The sequence below is a fragment of the Vicia villosa genome, linkage group LG7 (genome assembly GCF_029867415.1).
Source record: "Vicia villosa cultivar HV-30 ecotype Madison, WI linkage group LG7, Vvil1.0, whole genome shotgun sequence".
Classification (NCBI taxonomy): domain Eukaryota; kingdom Viridiplantae; phylum Streptophyta; class Magnoliopsida; order Fabales; family Fabaceae; genus Vicia; species Vicia villosa.
The window spans coordinates 93,826,314-93,846,430 of NC_081186.1; the positions used below are offsets into that span (position 1 = coordinate 93,826,314).

At 32.4% G+C, this 20,117-nt stretch overlaps 3 protein-coding genes across 5 annotated transcripts; 1 reads left to right on the forward strand and 2 right to left on the reverse strand.

Annotated features, from left to right (window-relative positions):
- Positions 1-6,294: 6,294 nt before the first annotated feature.
- Positions 6,295-9,718, reverse strand: LOC131615914 (vesicle-associated membrane protein 711-like). The gene is made up of 3 exons (XM_058887101.1): positions 9,156-9,718; positions 8,255-8,418; positions 6,295-6,788 (listed from the first exon to the last, which is right to left on the reverse strand). Exons 1-3 carry the CDS (start codon positions 9,561-9,563, stop codon positions 6,698-6,700), a joined length of 663 nt encoding a protein of 220 aa, XP_058743084.1. The 5' UTR covers positions 9,564-9,718; the 3' UTR covers positions 6,295-6,697.
- A 1,633-nt stretch (positions 9,719-11,351) lies between these two features.
- LOC131615915 (splicing factor 3B subunit 6-like protein) lies at positions 11,352-13,447 on the forward strand. 3 transcript variants are annotated; one of them, XM_058887104.1, is made up of 2 exons: positions 11,352-11,811; positions 12,788-13,204. In XM_058887104.1, exon 1 carries the CDS (start codon positions 11,422-11,424, stop codon positions 11,794-11,796), a length of 375 nt encoding a protein of 124 aa, XP_058743087.1. In that variant the 5' UTR covers positions 11,352-11,421; the 3' UTR covers positions 11,797-11,811; positions 12,788-13,204. The 3 variants fall into 3 exon arrangements, with proteins under 3 accessions (XP_058743087.1, XP_058743088.1, XP_058743086.1); XM_058887105.1 differs by having other exon boundaries at positions 12,801-13,204; XM_058887103.1 differs by lacking the exon at positions 12,788-13,204 and adding an exon at positions 13,220-13,447 and having other exon boundaries at positions 11,353-11,811.
- Positions 13,448-14,228: 781 nt separating this feature from the next.
- LOC131615913 (calcium-dependent protein kinase 17) lies at positions 14,229-16,825 on the reverse strand. The gene is made up of 6 exons (XM_058887100.1): positions 15,934-16,825; positions 15,691-15,834; positions 15,452-15,604; positions 15,077-15,360; positions 14,742-14,969; positions 14,229-14,634 (listed from the first exon to the last, which is right to left on the reverse strand). The coding sequence occupies exons 1-6, from the start codon at positions 16,595-16,597 to the stop codon at positions 14,539-14,541; spliced, it is 1,569 nt and encodes a 522-aa protein (XP_058743083.1). The 5' UTR covers positions 16,598-16,825; the 3' UTR covers positions 14,229-14,538.
- Between the last annotated feature and the right edge of the window lie 3,292 nt (positions 16,826-20,117).

Below are 20,117 nucleotides of genomic sequence, written 5' to 3' on the forward strand. Positions count from 1 at the left end.
AGAGAGTGTAGGAAATTTGGTTCTAAATTTAAGTGTCACTTTAAATTATTAGTAATATTTCATTTGTTTTTCAATATTTCATAGGATGTCTAAAACTTTATAAGGGTAAAGATTCAATCTAATTTAAGTTTAGAGGTGCATGTTTTTCTTTGGTGTTACCGTTATTAATGTTTCGTAGATTTATTATTGATTATTTTATTGGTATTCTATTATATATAAAATTTATAAATTGGGAGGTGAATTTTTGGCACACTATATGATGAACCAGTACATAGCAAATTAAGAAATACCAAAAATATTTTTAAAAGAAGACAATTACAACTTTGTATTGTTGTTTTAAGAATAATAAATGATAAGATCTTATTGTTTTTTCTACTAAAATTTTATGACTTTATAAGAAAAGTAAAAGTCTTGGAAATAAGAATAATAATGTCTTTCTTTTCTTATATATTTTTTACTTTCACTCTAATTTTTTAAACTAAATTATTTTTTTCACCGACATTATTCAAATGCATTATTCTACCAATTACATAATACATTATTTTATACAAACATATTTTTATTTTATTCTTAAAAAAATATTTTAATCCCCGCGCGATGCGCGGGTCACATTCTAGTTACGTTAAGTTTTATGTTTAATGCCTTTTTTTTTTAGTGTTCAGTAAAAATTTCATTTTCTTATGATGTGTAGTTATGTTTTTGCTTAAGTCTGATAAATAATATATTTATATATTATAACCAAAATTAATATTTTGATTTAAAAAATATGTATAATTTATGGTGTCTATATTCTTTTATCAATATTAATATGTTTTATGTTAGAATTCAGTTAATTGCAAATTATTTTTATGTCGAGTGAATTCAAACAAAATACAATTCTGATTTCAATAAGATCTTTCACCATTAGAAAGTAGAATTAAATGTTGAGTTAAAAAAAATACATAATTTCTCAAATCAATAATTTTCAATTTAGTTAAACAAACATGATATAAATTTGACAAGAATAGTTAAGATTTAAATTTTGTAAATTTCATTATGGATATATAAAATAAGTTAGAGATAATGTTGTTGGGAACATCTCTCTGTTACTCCATGCATCCGTGATTGCCACTTCTGTTGTGCACATGAGCAACTAAGAACTCTATCATTTTTTTCTTATCTAGGCTCTATGATGAACTCCTAGTGTACTATATACTTTTTTGTTTTTGAGTATTCATTATCTTTTAGATTCAACCTAGCCGATAAATAATTTAGAGCTTTATTAGTTAACTTCACGACAATCTAAGGGAGAAAATTGCCATTGTTCATTATATATAATTATATATAATAAAAATATGAAAAAGATCATATAATTGAAGAATTTAATTTTGAGAATTAAATTATTTTTTGTTACCTATAAAGATCATATAATTGTAAGTTTGTGACTTTATATTAGAGGCTCCTACCGTTCTTTACTTTCATTTTTCATTATGAAAGGGGTCATCCAAGTCAACATCATTCAAAATCTTAACTTACACTACAACAAATCCATTTATATAAACATTAAGAATTGAAAATAAATTTGAAGAAAATAAGAAACATGGATATAGTAATGTTTATTAGTAACCGGGTGTATAGGTAACCGGTGACATGCTGGTCTGTACAATTTGTCATGTTCGGTTAGAACAAGGAAAGGATGAGAGAGTTGTTTACATTTGCCAGCGTTTGTCTTTTGGGTAGCTTGTTTGGAACACCACTCAATTAGCTACATTAGAAACCATCAAATCAATGGTGGTCCTAATTCATTTATTTTTAGGCTTTAGTTAATTAATAAAACAATGTGCATAGTTTTACTTTTGAAGAGAAAATGCTTTACAATTGGTTTTCCATAGGGGTGGCAAACGGGCATGCCCGTCCCGTTTAGACCCGTCCCGCAAAAGCCCGCGAAAAAATAGGGCGGGGCGGGCATATTGAAGAGTGCGGGCCTAAAACATTGTCCCGCCCCGCAAAAAAGTGAGGGCGGGGCGGGGAAAGCCCGCGGGCATTGAACCTTTTAGGCCTAAAAATAGTAAAATTGTATGAAAAAGTTTATGCCCGCAAAAGCCCGCAAAAAAACGGGGCGGGGCGGGGCGGGCACATACAAGAGTAGTTATCAATTTTTTTTATCATAAAATTTTAATAATTTGGATAGAACTTAGTGGGAGCTTACAAAACTTAATATATAAACTATTAAATGCTGAGACAGCTCATAACCTCATGTCTTGAAGTTGTCAAGTTACTAAAATTGGTTTAAAAACATGGATAGAACTTTGGGGGAGCTTACAAATCTTAACTTATGGACTGTTAAACTCAGGAGGAGCTTACAAACCTTAGATTGTGATGTTGTCAAGTTGTTTAAACCAATCAACCATTGTTCTTAAAATACTTATGTTTGTCATTATCAAAAAAAGGGAGATTATTGGGTCAAAGTCTATTCACACTCCTTGAATTTTGATAATAACAAAGTACTTAAACAAAAATAGGGTTTACTAACATTTGCTTAAGTGTGCAATATCATTAAGCTGGTATTTAACTAGGTTTTGACCCGGTTAAATGGATTGTAAAGAAGAAGCATATAATTCAGATTCTAATAGATCATAATCTGATTTTCGAATGGAAACTTAGTGTCACAATTGACTCAACCTCTGATAATCTGGAGATGCAGTACAACACCTTTTAGTCAGTACTCTATGCAAAAGCAGCTCCATCTTTCCAACTACCAGAATTATGGAGAAAGTCAAGTAGAGGTTTTAGCACAAAGCTCAAGACTATATGACACGATTTCTTCAGTATACTCCAGCATGCCTATGGATGCCTCACTTGAGAAAGAAAGAATGGATAAAGAGTTTATTCAGAAGATGAAAATCTTAATCGTACCACTCCAACGTCTATCTCTTGTAAACCGCTTCATCAACAAAGATATTTGTACAAGCAAGCTTCCAACATCTCTTTAGTTCCCTTTATATAAGGAGCTGAAGATTCAAAAGAAGAAACAACAAAAATACATACAACAAGTCAGAACAGGAACTGTTTCGCACTCTATACTTACATAGTTGTTGTATTGTACATAAACTTGAAAGTTTTTTGCACTTGTATATCCAAGAAATCTCAAGTAAAAAGTTCTTTGCTCGTGTTGCATTATTTTTACATCTGATTGTATATCAGATACATCTTGTTATAATGCTGAACATTTTGTTTAGAATTTGTAAAAGTCTCAAACTGAATTTTTGAGCAAATAAGTCTCTTTCAAGTGTGATTGAGAAAGGAAGTCCTGAACTGTGAGTTTAGGCATGAAAGTTTTTTTCAAGTGTGATTGAGCAAGAAAATCCTGAACTATGAGTTTAGGCAAGGAAGTCTCTTTCAAGTGTGATTGAGCAAGAAAGTCTCAAACTATGAGTTTAGGCAAGAAAATCTCTTTCAGGTGTGATTAAGCTAGGAAGTCCTGAACGAATGTGTTTAGACAAGGAAGTCTCTTTCAGAGTGATTGAGCAGGAAATGTTGGACTGATGTGTCTAAGCAAGTTGTAATCAGGTTCTGATTATAGTGAAAAGCTCTTGTGATACAAGGGGACTGAACTACTCTCGTTATAGAGGAACTATGATAATTGTTGTATGTGATTTACTTATTGCTTATGCACTTTAAATTATTTCGCTGCTGCTTACTCTAACTTAGAATATGAACTTGGTCAGATTCAGATATCAGATACACAATTCAATCTCCTTCTTGTGTATTTTTCTCACCTTCAAAAAATGCTTGCTATGAGGTAGAGTAGACATGTTTTTGCATAAGCTTTGATTTATATCAATTTCACTTTCATCCCTTGACAACTTAAAATGAGTAGTAGATGGAATTCTCTTATGGTTTTCATGATGACATCCATACTTCTTCTTTATGTGAAAAGGTTTAAGGGGGCTTTTAATAATAAAAGAGTGAGTAGATATTTTTTAAATTGTATTAACTTATTAAATTATATTTTTTAAATTGTATTATCTTATTAAATTATATTTTTTTAAATTGTATTAATTTGTAGTGACTCAAAGATAATAAAAATTTAATAAATTCTATTCTATCTTTTTATGGGATTTACATGAAATAGAAAAAATAAAATTATTGATCTAAAAATTGAGAAATGTAAATTTATCCACAATTTTTTTAAATTATGTGACCAAATGCGGGGGGTCATTTACTAGTTAGTTTAGATATTGATTGCAAATATTTTTAGTTTAAAAATATAATTTTTTAAAAATAGTTTAAGTATTGAACAAAATATATTGAGACGATGATTGTTGTGAATTACCTCCATAACAAAAATGGTTTGAGCAATAAGAATATCTAAGGGTAGAGAAATAAACATAGAAACACACGTGCCTCAAATGACAGATATTTTTAAGTGATGATATAGAACATCTTATGTGACATTTGACTTGATTAGGTACTATTTTTCAGAAGTGTTATGAACTTTATTCTAATATTTAGTTATGATAGATGAAAGTATGTTCCCAATAGATGAACAACATCTCAATAAAAGTGTACCTGATTCACTGAAAAGAATTAAGTATTCCTGCATTGAGAATGAACATATGTAAGAAGAGGCTAAAAGTTTATTCCACAGTTTTTGGCAAGTGATGATCATTTGCTTTTAAAGCAATCTTTTCCTAATATGATGAACATGATTATAATTGAACTTAGTTTGCAACCAGATGAGTCACATTCTTTTATCATATTCAAATGCTTTGGAGGAATGGATTCATTAGATAGGAAAATCTGTGTAAGACTATAAGAATGTTTTGATAGGTTGAAGATTGCAAGAGCTTTTGAGTAAGACAATAGAAAATGTGCGAGCCACGTGTGTGAACTGCCGATCCTAATAGATACATACAACTTGCAAACAGCATGCTGCAGCTGGAATAATCTCTAGACATGATTCTTGCGAATTTTGACATATATCTGGTATCTGAAAGGGGTGGGACAGGGAACATGATGTATCTTGAAATTGTTAAATGGAATTACAAAGGTGAAGAAATTGAGATTGATGGTGTAAAGTTGAAGAGGACTATACCATGAGTTTGTAGGAAGATGTTCACAACTAGAGGGCTATACCATGAGTTTGTAGGAAGCTATACAGAACTGGTAGAATGCATTCATTTGAGAAGGAAATCTGTGTAAGACAATAAGATTGCTTTGTTTGATTGAAGACTTTCAAGCTACTAGATATTTTTCAAGTCCCACATCGTTTATAATATAGTATATGTAATTGTTTATATACTTTGAATACACATGCATGCTCGCCGAGTTGAGTAACTTCAGCTTGTAACCCAAGTGGGGGCTATAAGGTGATGGAACATGGCTGTTGCTTGACAGGTTGGGCTGTATGTGCACCCTGCTGGCTTGCCCGCTCCAAGTTGAGAGTTGGGCCATGGGGTTTGGGCGAAGGCCCGGATCTCCTGGCCTCTAGAATGGAGGGAACCGCATGAGGCTGGCTTCACAGAGCAGTGAACACCTCCTGCTCTTGACAGTGGAGGGATAACAGGCTGCAGCACTCTCAGTCCATCTAGCCTGGTAAGCCTGGCCCATTGAACCATCATTTTTTTTGCCTAGCTTTAAAGTTTCAAGTTTAACTCTTACCAGTTACTTTTATTCCCTTATGCTCATTATTAGTTTATTGCTTCGGGACTCAAAATTTATGATGTATTGTAGTTTCATAAGATTGATTCTAAATTATTTTCTTCTCTTATGCTTATTCACTACAACCTAGTGTTAAAAGTTTCTAAATTCTATATACAATACTCATATTATTACTTATTTAATGCAATACACTCTCAGTTGCTTTTAATGCAATCTTTTCCTGATATACTGGACTAGGTTTTCTAAGTACATTACCTTAATTCCTTATAAAATTGGATGTTGCAAAACCTGATATACTGGACTAGGTTTTCTAAGTACATTACCTTAATTCCTTATAAAATTGGATGTTGCAAAACATGAGTATCTTATTGTTTTAGGATAGGAAACATGAAGTATCTATCCATTAGAGAGCTTGAAATTCTTGTGCACTTTAGTAGATTCAAACATGCAAAATGGAATTACAAAGCTGGAAAAATTGAGGTTACTTTGCTACTGATGCTCCATTTATCTCTTTCATTTATAGTCAATTTATAAGAGATAGACACGCAAGAATTAGTAAAGTCTATTGACATAATCCACTTAATAAATTAGTACAACTCATGTAAGACTTATGATGTCATGATAAAATTGTGTAGCAGAAAAACCAAAAAGAAAACGGAACCTTCGCACATTATAGTATTTATATGTAGATAACAAATGGGGCAAGAAAAATTATAAAAAATGCCCTTCAATGAGTAATAGGGATACACCAATTCAAAAGTTTACCCTTGATCCTTTTGAACAAAAAGAGAAGGAAACACCACTATATAACAACAACCCAATCATATTCCAGTTCACTCCAATTTTTTTGGGGTGATATGAAAATACACAAGACATAATGCACAATATTTTCCCTCAAACCTCACTGAAAAATACAACCCAAAACACCAGGGAATATGGAGCAAGGCTTTTGCTAGCACACATGTTGACAGCCCAGTAACTGAAAATTAACAGAAGTGACATCTGCAACCCAAAGACCATATTGAAGAACGCATAGCACTCGCATTCCAACCCTTCACTTGAAGCAAGACGGTAGTGCAGGCCCGTGGCAAACATAAGCCAACACACCATATGCTATCAAAAGTAGGACGACAATAAGAGCAATCCTGCAACATAAAAAGCATTTAGTCAGTGATTTAAGAAATTAAAAAAAACTGTAATTGCTTAATTGTAATCTGAGGTTCTAAAAAGGAAAAGTTTTGTTGATTACAACTCTAAATGATTCTAACACTAGTTAAGACTATTACATCAAATGAAGATTTGAAATTACTCAATTGAAATCTTACCGGACAAGCACACAATTTATACTTATTATATTACAAATAAGAAGGATATACATTCTCAATGATAAAGATGGCAGTCCAATATACATGAATTTATTTCATGTGATTATAATTTCACTTGAAATGATCATTTAAAACCTTGACTCTACTATTGTTTTTTTCACACAAACCTTGCTTTCAGTATCCTATGAATTCCTTTACAAAGGAGAGAAGAGAATTTACTTAGATATGCCAATTCAAAATTCTAAGTTCAAAACTTTTGTTTGGACAGATTTACTCAACAGGATTCATACTGAATTACTAATTACTTGTTGCAAGTTACGTGCCATAGTTTCATACTTTTTGTTGGGCCCTTGGCAGCTGATGTTGTGCCCAAAGAACAACCCCAGACCTGGAGGGTGTATATCCAAAAGGAAAAGAAGGGAATTAAGAAATAGCAGGATCTTTTGCTGCGCTGGCAGCTTCCACAGAGAGAGAATTAGCTAATCGTTCTGTTACAGTTGTGTTGCTTGATTAGAGAGAGGGTTAGTTTGGAGGTATTGGAGAAAATATCAAAGTTGGTTAGAAAGGAGAGCAATGGAGAGCTGCTTCTCTGATAGGGGATAGGCCCTGTGCAGTTAGAGAACTTCTTTTCTGTAAATCCCTCGAGTTCACTGAATAATACATCAATTTCTCTCTTTTACTCATCATAGTGTGCTGATTTCTGGTTCCTTAACACTTTGCTTCAATTATTTCTCTATTGCATAGACTAAACACTTTGGTTGTTTTGGTAGCATTTGTGTCCTAGCTCAATGTGTCAATTTCTATACGTTTTTGAAAAAAGAAATGTAATACATTGTGGCAATGGGTGGTTTATGGTATTTTGTTTTCAGAAATGAGCATCTACAAGGGAAATCACCCCATAATTTGTTATAGTATCACACAGTTTTAAATTGCAGTCTACATCAAGGTTTTTGTGGTTTCGCATCTTGGCCACAATTGTCAATCGTAACGGCATCATCCGCATTTTCTCACAATATTAAGAATCGTGAAATAACTGTGATCAGGACCACAACTTGAAACCTTGGATGTGGAATATAATCATTCTATAGTTTCTCTTCTGCTCATGAAAATTGGAAACTCGAGGGTTCAAAGGAAACTGGTACACCCTCCTCCATACATGAAAATTGGAAAAGTCTATTGATCATGTCAAGAATGATGATTAAAACAGATAGAGAAAAAGTTTCGGAAACAGACAAAAGAGCAATCAACATTAACATAATAAGCAAAAATGTTATCTTAGAACATACGTGAGTTTGACATTCCTCCACCACACATTGCTTCTAAAACGACGAGCCTGCTTCCTGAAGCGAAATGTGTTTCCTTGCATATTAGCTGCTTTATCCACCAGCAACTCCAATCTATCACCTCTATCCAAAACCTTGTCTATATTTTCTATCATGACATTTCGTACCTATCAAGAAAAAAAAAACACCTGAGCAAACCCAATCACTAGCATATTCCTGAGTTTGACAAACATGATTTGATTGAACTTAGTATTCGTTTAGTTCTACATTGACGACGATAGACTTTGATTAAATTGAATTTAGTTAAAAGTAAATTTAAAGTAAAACAATCTGTTTGGATTCATTCCCATGAAAGTCCGTTTCAACTATATAAATTTGAGTGTAAAATTCAAGTTTGGAGATAAAAGCTACAAATATTATACGCTAAATCAATTCTTTTCGATATTCTTCAAACATACAAAAACAATTTTAAATCTTCCGAATCACTTTTTTTATCTTTAAACTAATTGATAATAACCACTAGAAACTCAATTTCACAACAGGGAGAGCCAGGCTTGAAACTAACGTCCAACCTAGCAATAACGGCTTTTGCCAGCTGAGCTAGTATTTGCTGACATTAACTTTTCCAAAAGTGAATCCAAACATGCACATATCGTGCCACCGCAATTTTGAGTTTCAACAAAATCACGGTGCATCGTGATTTCGCCAAAATTCGCGAGTCAATCAAGTTATGCACTTAATATTGAAACTAGATCTGATTAAAATCAAATTTCAAGTCAAATAGACCTGTGTCTAAATTCAATTAATCAATTTTCAACTAATCACTTATAATTGAATCTACAAGATGCAAAATCAACATCAACAAACACCGAATTCAAATCCACAAAAACAGGAACACAATTACCTGAGACATTTCACCTTTAAGCCGATTAATCCTATCAGCATTCGGATCACTCGAAAAATACTCCATCTGCTGACTCAAAACCCTAGAAAACTCATCATTCATTCCATAAGCTTGCGCACTAAGCACCGCGCGTCCATAAGTCCTAACAAACTTCTGATGAATCTCCTCAAGAAACGCGAACGGAATCCTCCTCCCAGCGTTCTCATCCGCCATACAAAGAACGGTGAGTCCGTCGGTCCGTTTCACGTGGAAGATGTAACGATCTTGAGAATACGATACATGAGTATCATTATCGCCGGGGATTTTCTCGAGAATCTGTCTCGCGATTGCGCTGGCGTTTGTGGTGGTTCCGGTGAACTCCGCCAGAACCACCGTGCCACGCGCCACCAGTGCGTAGAGGATTCCCATTTGAATTTTGAACCGTTGATTTTTGATTCTGTTACGGGAGAGAGGTGGATTAACGGTGGATTTGATTCAAATTCAATTCAATTCATTTCATGTCAATTCAATTCAATTCAAATTAAGTACTCTATTGTTTTCTCTCTTTCGTTTATTTATGAATTTATGAATTGTTATGATTCAACGCATGTCGTTTTCTTTTCGCCTTTTTCTTTTTGAGATTTTTTATTCATTATTGTGTTATCTCTATCTTGTGCTGTGCTGTCTAAATTTTTTTATATTTAATTTCTTAATTGATTTTATATTGATTATTTTAAATTTTAATTAAAATACATGGACGGTCGATTAAAATGGTTGACACTTATTTCAATTTCGTTTAAAATAATACAATTAAATAATTATGATGAATTGGTACTGTAATTCTTTTTACACTAATTAAACTCTTATTTTATTTCTAGTTTCTAGTATTTTAAAAGTCAAATTTTTATCCTTATGACTTAGGATGTCAGAAATGAAAACTATCTTTTTCTATGATTATTTTTCTAGTTCAAAAATTAGAGAAAGAGTATGACCTCTTTATACTTTTTTTTAATATATGGTTTTATATTCATAAAATGTAATTTGAATTCTGAGTTATACCAGAAATATACTTGTTTTATTTTTTTTTCTAGTTAAAAATTTAGTTTTCTTTTTATTTTTTCAAAATATATGATTTTTGATTTTTAGAAAAGTTCTTTGAATTCTAACTATATAAAAATATACTCTATCTATTTTTTATAGGGTTAAATATATTAAGCTCCCTGAAATTTTTTTTTAATTAAATATTCCTTATAAAACTCAAAACTTGAATTTACCAAATTCTTTTACCACATTTGCTGACTGGACTTTGACTTGCTAGATGATGTGACAAGCTGAAATTGCAGGTAAATATCTTTCATTTCAATTTCATCCTCATTTCTTACATTAATCTTGTTTTTTAGCTGAAAAATGAACGCTGTGTCCAAATATGCATCTCTCGACGAAGTTTGGTGATGTTCGGATGTGCATTTCAGGAGTGTCCTGTTAGTTTAAATTTTAAAATTGTTTTTCTATTGTTGGTTGTAATAGATATGGTGCACCAGCATATATTTCTGAAAGTATTGTGAGTGTGAATATTAAACCGGTCGAAATGAAGGACGATGTTAAATCGGATGAAGTGAATGATATGATGTTAAACCGAATGAAGCGAACAATGATTTGAGGGTTATATGGAGTACATTTTACCATTACAGTGTACAGAATTTGATTGAAGTGGATGTGACGATTCAAAGATCAACTAAGATATTATAAGGATGTTGCAACGTCATGAACCACTTATTTGTATTGACATGTAGTGTTAAATTTATGTAATGTTTATATACGTAATATTTATTTTAATTTTAATTTATGTTGGTTTTCCATTTTGCCATTATTTTCTCCTCTTGTTGTTTTGAACTAATAGAGCATATTCCAAAAATGCCTCTTCCGTAAAGCTCACAAACTAATGAACTAAGGGAGGATACGAAAATTCATATCCGAAGTAACCTTTTGTGCATACGCAGATGCAGTCTTAGTTGGATGTAAAAAAAGTGCGTCCAAATAGACATCTCGCGGAGACATTTAAATCTTTTTACTGTAGTGAAAAAGCATAAATAAGGATGGAAAAACAACCTCCAAATTTCCTTACAACGAAACCGGAGCCCAATTCAAAGCCCATCTAATAGACCAAACCTAAGCCCAACTCATAGCCAAATATCTAACATACTTATATATACCAAAAAAAACTCAGAAGAAAAGGTTTTCCTTCACTTTCTCTTTCTCATCCTCCAACCCCCCACCGTCGCCAACCATGACAACAATCAGTCTCCGGAAGGGAAACACCCGTCTCCCACCGGAAGTAAACCGCGTCCTCTACGTCCGCAACCTCCCCTTCAACATAACAAGTGAAGAAATGTACGACATCTTCGGCAAATACGGCGCAATTCGCCAGATCCGAATCGGAACCAACAAAGACACTCGCGGCACCGCTTTCGTCGTATACGAAGACATCTACGACGCCAAAACCGCCGTCGATCATCTCTCCGGTTTCAACGTTGCCAATCGGTATCTGATTGTTCTTTATTATCAGCAAGCGAAGATGAGTAAGAAATTTGATCAGAAGAAGAAGGAGGATGAGATTGCTCGTATGCAGGAGAAGTATGGTGTATCGACTAAAGAGAAGTAGTTGATTATATTATATGTAAGAACCCTTATCCAATTTGTTTTGCTTAATTGTTAGGGTTTCTTTGATTGTGTTAGGGTTTTCAGAAATTTCACTATGTATAATTAACAATTAGTGTTTGATTTGATGTTGAATAGTGTTATTTATAAATGAAGTTGAATTATGATGTATGATTTATTTTTTTTCTGATGTATTGTTGAAGTGGTCACTAAAAGATTATTGCGTTGAAGATTAAGGGCTGTTTGGAGTGAGTTATTTGAGTTATCTATTAACATATAGAGCAAATAAAAGCAACTTATTTCTATAAACCTTGGATTAAGTGTATGATTGGTCTCATGTTAGAAACACTCATAATTGATTCTGATTCTGGATGAGTAGAATTGATTCTGATGTGTTTGATTGCTCTCAAGTATAATTGAGTATGGTTTCCAGAATTGATTCTACTTGAAGCTGAGATTTATAGCTTTTGAGTTTAAACGTGATTTTTACACTGAGGTTTACTATTCAATACACTTTTGCAAAACTTTATCCAAATATAAATCACATTACCTTGAATTTACTATTAGCCAGAATCAATTTAAAATAACCAATTCACTCAAAATCAATTTTATTCACCGAAGAACCGCCAAGTTGTTTATTCAAATAGGACCTAAGTGAGTATTCCATTTTTAGAAGAAATGTGATGTTTACTGCTTGAGATGTTCATTAAGTGTACTTGATGTTTATATCTTCTAGGATAATCAGGTAGTTTTATAGATTTGTGTTTCGTAGGAAGATGCTTGTGTCTTATTCAGTTCCTTTCCCCGTGTTTGGTTTCATGTTTGGAGCACTCAAAATTGATTCTGAATATGTATAATTGATTCTGACATGTTTGGTTGCACTTGAGTAGAATTGATTTTACTTGAAATTGAAATATGTGGCTTTTGAGTCTAAATGTTTGGTTGCACTTGAGTAAAAATTCTGAAATTTGTGATTTTACTTGATTCACTTTTAGTCAGAACTTGAAGAACCAAACACACTGAGGAGATTGACAAGGAACTGGGAATGGGAATTGAAGCTTTTGAAAATTTAGGGCTTAGTTATCCTTTAGTTTTGAATGCTGATTGGAATATTGTATTGATCTTTTAATTTGCAACCGAAAGCTTTAAAGTGTTGTCGTCAGTAGCTTGCTATAGAGGTGTAGCAGAGCGGCCTCTGGCCACTATAAGGCACGCATAGAGGAATATTTTAGTGTAGTAGAAGTAGAAGTTATTGCGCAGCACCTCAGTTTAGTACAGTGGTGGAATCATTTAGTGCAATCCCTTAAATTTAAACACTGTGGTTTCTTGATTGGGATCAGATATTTTAAGAATTTTGTAATTTAAAGCACTAGATCAGTGTTCTGGTTTCTTTCTCAATTTGTCTCACTTCTCCTGCCATTTTACAGTCACAGCTGAAAATCCACTGCCGAATGCTGATACGTTGCAGAGTAGAGAATTAATTCAAGATTAGAGGAAAGTTTACATGATGTTTTAGTAATGAATTGTATCAATTCATTTCAATTTGGCAAGTCAAGCTATTTGTATCAAGTATGAAAATGCACATGGATTTGGCAAAGTGAGCTATTGATATCATGTAATGAATTGTAAATGTTTTAGTAATGATTTTGTTCAAACTGTGCATATTGCTTTTGATTTTGTTTTGTGTCCGGTGATCAGAATATATTCAGATCTTAGATATGTTCATGTAAATTTTGTTTTTGTGTTTTTTAAGTTTTACAATTTGATGTAACTATATATATGATGAAGCACTACTATATCTATGTGCTTCATAGGCACCGGACACTAATGACACTAACATTAACATGTAATAATTTAAAAAATGAGTAGAGTACATGTGTCGATGAATAGAGTACACGAGTCGGTGTCATTAGGGTGGCAAAACAGGTTTGATCTGAAGGGTATGTCCGTTTTGCTTGCATTTTTTTGAGTCAGACTAAGGTTTTAGACACGCATTCCTTAATATATCAGTATGCTCCACGTGTATTAACATAAATTTTTACAATTGTTAGTCTTTAAAGATACAATGTCCGCGGGTTCTTTCGAGTCAGACTATGGTTTTAGACACATTCCTTAATATGTCCGTATGCTCTGCGGGTATTAACATAAATGTTTACAATTTTTAGTCTTTAAATACAATGTCTGCGGGTTCGTTCCATCGCTCCACTCTTTTTTTTTTTTTTAATGACGTTGGTCTACAATATAGGCTTGCATCTTCAACAATTTCTGCTTATTATTATGTTACTTTTCATATTTTAGACCTGTGATTCACTACTTTCCTATCTATTGATTTTAACTAACCTCAAAATATACATGCCTATTTTATTGTTGGCCTGATCAAAAGTGCATTACGTGCATCCAATTAAAATACATACATGATTAGTAAGAGACGATAAATAAATAAACACCCTTTGCTTTGATTCCTAAGTGAACATCAATTACATTATAAGACATGTTACAAGGAAATAAAAAAATGAAGTAAAACCAACCAATCAAATAATACCTAGCGTGTTTATACATTTTTCATAGGTTAGTTGAAGCTCTTTTTGCCCTTCCAATTCTGTTTGTTTTCACCACCCATTCCAAACCCATAACCCTATCCAACCAAACAACTACCAAGCTTAACATTCTGTTATTTTTCTCTCACCAGCATCTGATATTCTCAAGAACACAACACCGAAAGAGATTATCTTCTCATAGCCCCTTACTAAAACAAGGTTGAATCACGCCGTTTCTTGGTATGTGCTTCCGGGTTTCCTTTGCTCATCATAGCAGCAAACTCATCGTAGTTAATCCGACCATCCTGCAAAGTCATGCAAGTTTTGTCGTAACAGGATGAAGGATGCGCAAGAAAGTTGTTTCTATTGACAAAATAGATTATTTTTAACTCAGTTAGTATATAAGACTTACATTATCTGCATCAACTTCTGAAATGATTTCCTTTATGTCCCTGCCATCATGCATGTTATACTCATGTAAAGCTTGCTCTAGTTCTTCAATTGTAATGTAGCCGCTGTTATCTTTATCGAAGTATTGGAATGCAGTATAAACATGTTCTTCTCTGTTCAATCGGTTCATGTGCATCGTTGCTGTGATGAACTCGTCATAATCTATAATTCCATTGCCATCAGCATCTGCCTGTAATTCGCAAAAGAAAAAAAATACCGTCGTAAGCAACCATGATAATAAGTAAGAAGCTGATTTTTGGTAGAAGTCATTTTTCCTATGAAGGAGAGATAACTTACAGCTTCCATTAATTGCTTAACTTCTTGTTCTGTCAACCTAGTTCCTTGTTTTGCAAGTCCTTGTTTTAGCTCTTCAATCGTTATCGTTCCACTGTTGTCGGTGTCCATACCCTTAAACATCTGCTTCAATCCCATGATTTCTTCTTCTGATAAGCAGCTAGCAATAACCTTTAGCGCAACTTTCTTGAACTGGTTCATCGCTCTGAACTGTTTGAGTCTATTGAGCACAGCATTGTCGAGAGGTGTATCCGGTGCTTCTCCGTCTTCCTTGATCCATGGATGATCTGTTTTTTCGCATAACAAGCATACCTCGTTAGATTTTTGTTAGAATTTCAATTGCACCGATTTGATCGCGGTGAAGTAAAGTATACTTACTCAAAACTTCATATGCAGTTAGCCTCTGCTTAGGATCCGAGTTCAGCATTTTCCTTACAAGATCTTTTGCTGCAGGCGAAATGGAGGGCCATGGATCGCTCGAGAAGTCGACGTGGCCTTTTAGGATGGCATTGAATATGCCATTTTCAGATTCTGTCAAATTATGCAGACGTAAAATCAGTTTAAGCTATTTTGTTCTATCAAGAAGTAGATTAAAATTAACTTAAGTGATTATAAACCTGCCCAAAATGGTGGAACACCACATAGAAGAATGTATAACATGACGCCAACGCTCCAAATGTCTACTTCTGGTCCGTATTTTCTCTTCAAAACCTCCGGTGCAATGTAATACGCGCTACCGACAATATCTTTAAACACTTCTCCTGTCAAAAAAAAGATAATTTTTCGTGTTTTAATATTATAATTTGCTTGTAATTCATGATCATGACCATGTTTATGTTTATGAAGTTTTAATACAAAACCTTGCTTGTAAAAGACGGATAAACCGAAATCGGTAGCTTGGAGAGGCGAAGTCTCGTCCTTGTTCAACAAAAGGAAATTCTCTGGCTTAAGATCTCTATGTATAACACCCATGGAATGACAGGTATGAACAATCTGAACAATGGTTCGCAACAAGGAAGCCGCAGCGCGTTCGGTGTAATGACCTTTCGCGATGATTCGGTCGAAAAGTTCACCGCCCGCGCACAACTCCATAACCAAATGAACAGATTGTTTATCTTCAAAAGCGCCGATAAGCTCGACAATATTAGGCTGCCCTGTGAGATGATGCATGATTTGAACCTCCCTCTTAACATCTTCAATGTCTTCTTTGTTAACAAGCTTTCTCTTGGCTATTGTTTTGCAAGCATATTGTTTTCCAGTGGTTTTATGTGTGCACAAATATGTTACACCAAATTGTCCTCTCCCTAGTTCCTTCCCAATGCTATAAGTACTTTTGACATCTTCCATTGGCCTTCCGAGGACCGGTCCCATCGCGGCCGGTTTGGACGGTTTAGAAGGTTTTGAAGACGGCGGCGGCGTTGTAGCAGAAGAAGAGTCACCATTTGCATTGGCATTGTTGTTTTGTTGATCTGTTTCTCCCTTGTCTTCAGGATCATCAGTGCCACCTGAGCAACAGTTGCCCATGGTGGAAGGGAGAAAAACTCAGAAGAAAAGGGATGGAAGGAATTTGGGAGGAAGGAAAATAGGTAATGGAAGGGAAAAAAGGGAGGTGAAAGGTTACAAGATAATCATTGGAGAGGGTTGAAGAGAAAAAGTGAGAAAAGAGTGTTACATAAGAAAAAAAACTAAAAAAAACTAAGGAGAAAAATGAAAGGGTGATGGATAATAAGATAAGGATAGTTTGTTTGTTGATTATGGACAGATTGGAATGATGATGGAAAGAAAAATTAGAGGAAGGTGATAGATTGTAGGAAGTGTGTCTTACGTTGGAACATGTTTATGGTTTTTGTTTAGACAAAGGTTAGGAGGAAATTTCGGAGGTGAAAAAATTAAAATGGATTTTGTTTGGTATGTTAACAAAAATCAATGGATTTTGTTGTTGTAACATTGTACAAATGACTTAAGGTTTTGTCTCTATGTTTTAAAAGTTCAAAGTAATATTTTTCTTAATTATGCTTTTTAATTTATACCATTAATATTCCTTTCACTATTATATATTTATCATAAAGATAAATACATTAATATATATATATATATATATATATATATATATATATCCAAAAATATTTATGAATAATATTACTTAATTTTTTTAAAAATATATAATTAATTAAAATATCTCTATCTCTTTTTAAAAACATAAAAATATAATTTTATATTTAACACAAAATAATAATAATAACAATAACAACAATAATAATAATAATAATAATAATAATAATAATAATAATAAAAAAACAAATCATATTTATTTTATTTCTTCTCTTATCACATAATTCTACTAGATTTAATAATAATAATAATAATAATAATAATAATAATAATAACTTTATATTGAACAAAATAATATTTAATATGAATACCCACGTATACGAATATCATAAAATCAGTACCCCTAAAAAATTATAGGATAATTACCAGCTAATTTTATAAGTGAATATTCAATAAACCATTACACGTATTTGTGATGAATTTTATTTCTAGATTATCACGGACATGGATTTTTCCTAATCCCTAAATTGGGAGAATTTATCTTGCCACCTCCATTTTATACATGTCATTCTAAAGTAGGGCGTTTTTACTAAATTATTTCTGTAAAATATTAAAAAGTTTGTTGGATTTACCAATTTATCGTGTCTGATGCTACATATCAAAAATTTAAAATTTTCAGTATCGAATATTTCAAATTTCCGGTATGTAGTAGTAGTTAAAATTAATATAGAAATTTTGAAATATCTGGTACATGAAAAAATACCGGATATTTAAAATTTTCATAGTGACTTTAGTTCATAAAATATTGGAAATTTTAAAAATTACAATAAATGGATACCGAAATTTTTTTTAAAAATAAAGAATTTCCAATATCGGCAAAAAAAGAGATATTGAAAATTTATTCTCAATACGAGAAATTTGCTTTTTGATGATTTTGACAACAATGATTTTTTTTTACTTTAGAAAAAATAAAAATTTGGAGTAGATAGTGTCAAGAAGGAAATAATGCAAAATGGTGGAGGGGAGTAACATGTATAATATGGAAGGTGGTAAGATAAATTCTCCTAAATCAGTCATAATTATTTTAAATTTTAGCTTTGTTAATATATGGCCCATTTACTTATATTATAAGAAATAATTTTGGTAATTCATAATTTAGAGAATTTTTTAGAGAATCTTAAGTAGAAACTATTTTATATTTGTATATTATAATAAAATTTATTTAAGAAAATTAATATATGAGTTAAAAGGTAGTGCACTGACAGTGTAAAATAATTTTACACTGTCATCCAATAGAAAATCATAAATGTGCCATGTCATTAAGTTTTTTTAAAATAAAAAGATGGTTTAATTGGATACATGGGTGGTGATTGGTTGACAGTGTAAAAATATTTTACACTGTCAGTGCATCACCCCTTTTCTCTTAATATATAATAAATAAAGATATTTATAAAAGTAATACTTAATCTTTGATGACTATTCTAAATTGATAATAATATGAAACAGTCAAATATTCAAAATGTGACAGCTAAGAAAATATTAACAAAGCCACCTATAAAAAATAATGAATCAAATCTAGTTATTTAGTGAATTGAAGCTTTTCTAAGATGTAGAACCCTTCATGTTTGCACGTCGTTGTTTGGTAGTTCTACGAAGTTTCTGATGATAATAATACTAATAAATAGTACAAAAGTTGAATACACGTTGGTTGAATGAAAACTGATTAACGAATAAGCAATAGCAGGCTGTGAAATTAAGAAGTGGTCTATATACATAGCAATGTTTTAAAAACTGGATCGAACCAGTCTATTGAATCGGTTCAACCTTGAACTTTTGTCTAATTCGGTTTCGTTTATATCGATAAACAGTTAGGTCTATAAAATTAGAATAAAATTGCTTCAAGCGTAAAAAATCAAAATAATTGAGACCGGTTTTGGTGAACCCAGACGGTTCAAAAAATCAAAGATAATTTTTTTATGTTTTACTTCATTTTATTTATTTTTGTTTAAATCTAAAAAATTAATTATAGCAGACATTTAAAATTGGATAGATAGAAAATAAAGAATAAATTCTTGAAAGACGTGAGACAATGTAAATGTAAATAGAAAGAGAAGAAATAATGTAATGTTTGTAGCTACAGGATAACTGATGTTGATCTTGGAAGAGATGTGAAAAATTATACTGATGAAAAACTTTTGGCTTTGAGTTAAGCGATTAGGACAAATATATAAATATTGGTTCTTAACTAATTTTATAATTTGTTATAGGGTCTTACATTGCATTCTTCTTATTTTGTAAGCTTGTTTATTAGTATCGTATTTATTTGAGAATTTTATTTTACAACTATGATATAAATTAATTTTATTACGACATTTAATAATATATTTATTTATTCTCTTAGTTTAAATTTAATATACAGTTCAACCACGGTTGAACCGGTTGAACCATGACCCGCATGTTTTAATAATTTTTTCTCTGGTTCGGTTTTTAAAACATTGTTATATAAACCGATTCAGATTGGGGGCTTTCTAAGGAAAAAATTCACACTTTTTTTTAGATTGGTCCTTAAACACGTATTCAAGAAACAAAAATTTGTAGTGCGTTGAAGTGTGCTTCCAGTACTCAGAAGCGTGATAAATATGTATGGTTATAACTCAAACGCACAAGTCTGAATAAGAAGTAGTATGAGTGAGAGAATGTGTAGAAGAATACATGGGTCTTGACACGTGAAAAGCTTTATATAGAGAGGGTGGTTAGAAACTCCGTTGCTTGATCAGTCGTCTTATGCGGAACACCTCTGATTATGCTTGACGGTGGAAAATTTGCCGGAGATCGGAAATGTGTGCTCCGAGCTTGAGTGAGGTCGTACCTATTTCTTCGTGCTTTCCTTTTGTGCTTTCCTTCATAACTAGAGATGGAAATTTGGCTAATTTCTAATGGACACCCACAAAAATATCTACAAAGAGTAGGGTAAAAACCTGTAAAAATGGGT